Below are 5,050 nucleotides of genomic sequence, written 5' to 3' on the forward strand. Positions count from 1 at the left end.
TCTTAGCTATGCCATTATATTTTTTTGTCCATATTATTAAAGCGGCTAAAATTACATGTAGACTTTCACTTAATAATTTGGTGTTTTTTTGTTATTGTGAATATAATAGCTTGAATTAACATACTGAGAGCATTTAGTTTACATATTGTTTTTAGGATGGATGAAATATGTTCAAAGAATTAGAATCTGAAGTAATTAGACTATATTATGGGTTTGATTAACATGGAATGAAATCTATTTTTTGGTTTTACAGATTTGTCAAAAGAACCGAAAAGTAAATTATGTGATATGACCAAAAATACAATTTTATATATTTTTTGGCATAGACATGGATGAGTGTGTGTGGGTGTGGATGTAATGTTGTAGGGTGGGCGGCGACATCGGCTTGTTAGCATTAGTGTGGGCATGTATATGTATAAGAGTGGATATAAGTGTGGGGTTAAGGTAGATTTGGTGTATGGTGTAGGTGTAAGGGTGAGGTGGAGGGGTGTGTGTGTTGGAGTAGGACATATGGTGGGGGTAGGAGTGGTGGTATGGTGGGGTGGCAGTGTGCATAGACATATAGGTATATGGTAAGGGTGGAAGTCAAGTATGTGTGGCTAGGCGGGTAGATGTGTGTAGGTGTAAGGGTAGGTGTGCATGGTCATGTCATGTAGGTATAGGAGTGGAAGTGAGGTGGTGTGGGAGTAGAAGGTGGGGTGAGTGGATTTACAGGTAGGTAAGTGGATAGGTGGGTGTTTGTGTAGGTGTAGGTGTATCATAGAGTAAGCATCGACATAGGCTTCTTGGTGTTGATATAGGTGTGAGGTAGGGCAATGTGTAAAGATTAGGTAGGGATTTGTGTGTGGAGGTGAAGTGGATGTTAGGTGTATGGTTGTATGTGTAGATGTATGGTAGGGTGGGGTGGGTGGGGGTCAATATCGGGGTCATTATAGGCATATAATTGTTAGCATTAACGAGGACGTATGCATGTAGATGTGGGTATGGGTCTGGATATAGGTGTGGGGTGTACCAAGTTGGATCGGGTAAGGATGGGTGTCGGACTGAGGTAAGGTAACAACGGGGCATGGTATGTGTAGGGTTGTGGGTATAAGGGTGGTTTGGGGTGGGGTGTGGGTGGGTGTGGTTGTGCTTGTGCTTGTGAGGATGATGTGTAGGTGGAAGTGGGGGTGTTGATATGTAGGTGGGTGAGTGGGGTATGAGATAAATGATGATAATATGTTTTAATTTGTTGAATTTTGGCTAGAATAAAAGAGATGTGTGATGGCATTTTATCTTTATAATAAAATATATGAAATTAATTCTAAAATCTTTGTAATTTACCAAAGAAAAATGAAAATTTTCTTTAAAGAAGGAATTTAATAGAATTTATAGAATTCAAATTTCGACTTTTTCAACAAACTTGGTTTTTAATAGAAATTACATTTCAATTAAAAAAAATCCTTGGAAATCCATAAAGAAAAAAATGTCTTAATTATAGGGTTTTTTTAAAACAACAAACTATACTCCTAATCTAATTTTAAACACCACATATGTTTTCTAATGATAATTGAACTCATGATCTCTCATTTGAGAATCGCTCGTTATTGTTACCGTTAGACCAAAGGCCCTTTGATAATTATAGAATAAATGATAAGCAATTCAGAGCCCAACCTATAAATATATTTAAAAACTAATTAATGAATTGCAAATGAAAAAAAAAATGTTTGTTTTTTATTTAATGGAATTAATTAATAAGGACAAGATCTAATATAAATCATAAAAGTACTTGCAATTAATAAAGAAACAGCATATAGAGGAAAAACACGCCCTCGTTAACTAGTTCTAAATTTTTATATTAAAAATAATAATAATAATAATAATAATAATTAAAAAAATCCCATTTACTTTTTCTTTCTAAATCCTCAAACATGTATCATTTTCTCAAATAATTTCAAATATCATTTCTTTGGACAACACACAAAACACAATCGAAGTGTAGGTGGATACAATGTAACGATAAACCATATAACTGATACACTGATTAATCGTCTAACTTGGAAGGAACTTCTAGTTATTGAAGGACATGTACAGATACAGGTTCAAGGATAGAGATGCAAAAGCGCGAAGTGGACCTAGCTATGTGACGGCTAGTACCAAGGCACGTAGCATGTAACTTATTTAATTACTATTTAAAGGAACTTTTTCCCTTATAATAGTACAATTAACATGTAAAATCATCATATCAAGGTGCACATAAAAAAAAAGAGCTCTATCGTACAAGTGCACGACAGGTCAGTGGTGTCTGTAGCTCAAGAGAGAGCTTAAGACACTCTGAGAGGTCTACTTTTGTGGATGGAATTGGAAGCCACTTGTATTGTTGTAGAAGTCGTGCAAGCCACAAATGAATTGTGGCAAGCCCAAGCGACTTTCCTGGGCAAACCCTTCGACCTGAACCAAATGGTGCAAGCCTAAGGTCCGAACCCATGATTGGAAAGTCCTCTTCCATGAACCTTTCGGGATTGAAATCCCACGGGTTTTTCCATATGGAAGGATCATGTGTGATTGCCCACATGTTAACCATCGCAGTAGTCCCTGCTGGCACAAAGAACTTACCTAACTGGACATCATGAGTCGCAAGGCGAGCCCAAGAAAGTAAAGGTCCCGGAGGATGCAACCTAAGGACCTCTTTCACAATGGCTTGAACATAAACAAGATTTGGGATATCAGAGTCTTGAACGGGTCTGTGGTTGCCTACTTGCTCCTCAATCTCTTCTTGAGCCTTTGCTTGAATGTCTTGGTGCATAACCATTCTTGCCATGATCCATTCCAGAAGGATAGCAACTGTATCAACTCCTCGAAAGATCATTTCCTATTATAATTAAGTACCAATATTAAAAGTTTATTATGGGGCACATCCAAAATTTTTGTAACGACAATGCATACACACAATAATCACTTTAATTTACATGACTAATAGTTGTTTTGCAGCATAATAACATGTGTTATAACATGAATACAATATATATATATATATATATATATATATATATATATATATATATATATATATATATATATATATATATAATGCCTATGAAACCTAGTACCAATTAATTTGTCGCTAGATGCGTCATGATGATTGATTCAAAGTATTTTCAACTCTACCAACCTTACTTTTTGACCAAAATAAGCATAAGTTTTGAGTTATTTTACCTTTTTACTGTATCTAACTAAACAATTACTTAATTAATAAATGGTGGATGGTTATAACATTCTGTTGGCAAAAGTTATGCAAAAATATCTGAGAGATGTGTATTAAACTATTAATTTATTTAGGGACAGCACCCATCTAAAAATATCTTCAACATCAAATACACCCTCATTTTTCCTTTTAAAGGATATTAAATTTTATTGTTTATCTAGCTATTTCATCTGGTCTGGTATATATATTCGGTTTCATTATGAAAATCTTAAATAAAATGATGTCGTATAAAATCAAAATTAAGCATATACATGTAATATATGAGTAAGCTGTTTAGATCTTGAATTTCCATAAAATGGGTTATCTTTTAACCTAATGTGTGGCTAGCTAGTGATTTACTAAGTGATCATGTGTGATCTTTGCATGTTCACAAAAATAGTTATGGGTAGTTGTTTCATGTTATGCATATGAAAGGAAAAATAGGAGAGAGAGAGAGAGAGAGAGAGAGAGAGAGAGAGAGAGAGAGAGAGAGAGAGAGAGAGAGAGAGAGAGAGAGAGAGAGAGAGAGAGAGAGAGACTTACCCACAGAACGGCCACCATATCAGCATCGGTGAGTTGATCCTGTTGAGGCAGACACAGTAATACACTAAGAAAGTCATTCTTCCCATTGTTAATACCTCCACCGTCTCTTTTTCTTTCCTCAACAATATGACCTACAAGACTTTTGACTTTCAAAGTCAGCTTATGACACCTCCTCTTGACCCCAGTGAAATCCAAAACCTTAATTGGAAAATAATCGCCCCACTGAAATTCACCTATCAACTCATACCCTTCTTTCACCATAAACCCTAACTCTTCTTCTTTTTCAAACCCTAATCCACTCCCAAACACACTCTCCATAACATTTTTCAGAGAACCTTTTTGGAATATTCCTCTCAACTCCACACTCTTTTTCTTATTCATCTCGTCGAACACTTTATCCATCATTTCGTCGCACACACTTTGTCTAAGACACTGGAGGCTCAAAACCCTTTTTGGAGAGAACATGTGCTGTGCTACAATCTTCCTTAGATGTCTCCAATACTTCCCCGATGGTGCGAACCCAATGGCTCGCTCAAACATCAACAAACTAGCTGATTCCTTTACAGGACGGTCTGCAAAGGCACTGCCGCACAAGAGCTCCTTAGCAGTCTCAGGGTGACTGGTAATTACCACACGAACTGAACCAAGGCTAAACGCCATAAGACGAGTTGCACCCATTGAGCTTGCCATAGAGGCCAGTTTACGATGAGAAAGAGAACCCATTTCAGGTAAGATCCCTAGGAATGGCCATCCAATTGGACCAGGGATCTTACTTGGGTTTAAATTAGGGTTTCTCCATGCAAACCCACCAGGGACTAACCATACTTTAGCAAAGAAGGGGTAGACAGATACAAGAGAAAGAAAAAAGAGAAGTGAGAGATAAAGATTGTAAACGGCTACGACAAAGCAAGGAATTAGAAGAAAGAAGTTTGCCCAAACAAAGATTTTCATTTTTTTTTTTTTTTTTTTTTTTTTGTGTTGAGACTTGTGCAATTAAACCTTAACTTAGATGTGTGGTGAGAACTGATAAGGATTGCATGGGTCGTGCTTTGTATATATATGGGAGTGATAGGCTCTTGATTGGGTTTGTTAACTCAACCATGGTTAGTTAATCTGTCTTTGGAGTTTTCTTTTCTTTCTAAAGTTTCCTTTCCATTTATTTGTTTTTTGTTTTGCTCGTCCTAATTAGGTATATGATCGACAGATCGATGGTCAGTGCCATAGTACCACTTGGTCAATCTACCTTGTTGTTTAATCACTTTCTATGTCGACTTTCAATAAATA

At 36.4% G+C, this 5,050-nt stretch overlaps 1 protein-coding gene across 1 annotated transcript; it reads right to left on the bottom strand.

Annotated features, from left to right (window-relative positions):
* Positions 1–1,918: 1,918 nt before the first annotated feature.
* Positions 1,919–4,792, bottom strand: LOC145100920 (cytochrome P450 78A5-like). Its single transcript, XM_079038063.1, has 2 exons — positions 3,767–4,792; positions 1,919–2,851 (listed from the first exon to the last, which is right to left on the bottom strand). Exons 1-2 carry the CDS (start codon positions 4,715–4,717, stop codon positions 2,252–2,254), a joined length of 1,551 nt encoding a protein of 516 aa, XP_078894189.1. The 5' UTR covers positions 4,718–4,792; the 3' UTR covers positions 1,919–2,251.
* Positions 4,793–5,050: the final 258 nt, after the last annotated feature.

Source organism: Lactuca serriola, chromosome 4 (genome assembly GCF_051521515.1).
Source record: "Lactuca serriola cultivar US96UC23 chromosome 4, Lser_US96UC23_V15, whole genome shotgun sequence".
Classification (NCBI taxonomy): Eukaryota; Viridiplantae; Streptophyta; class Magnoliopsida; order Asterales; family Asteraceae; genus Lactuca; species Lactuca serriola.

What these genes read in the sequence shown, in the direction of transcription:
- LOC145100920 (XM_079038063.1), bottom strand. Translation starts at nt 4,717, where the DNA reads ATGAAAATCTTTGTTTGGGCAAACTTCTTTCTTCTAATTCCTTGCTTT. An exon ending in ATATGGTGGCCGTTCTGTGG is followed by an intron (nt 2,852 to 3,766) that starts GTAAGTCTCTCT and finishes TAATTATAATAG; the next exon opens with GAAATGATCTTTCGAGGAGT.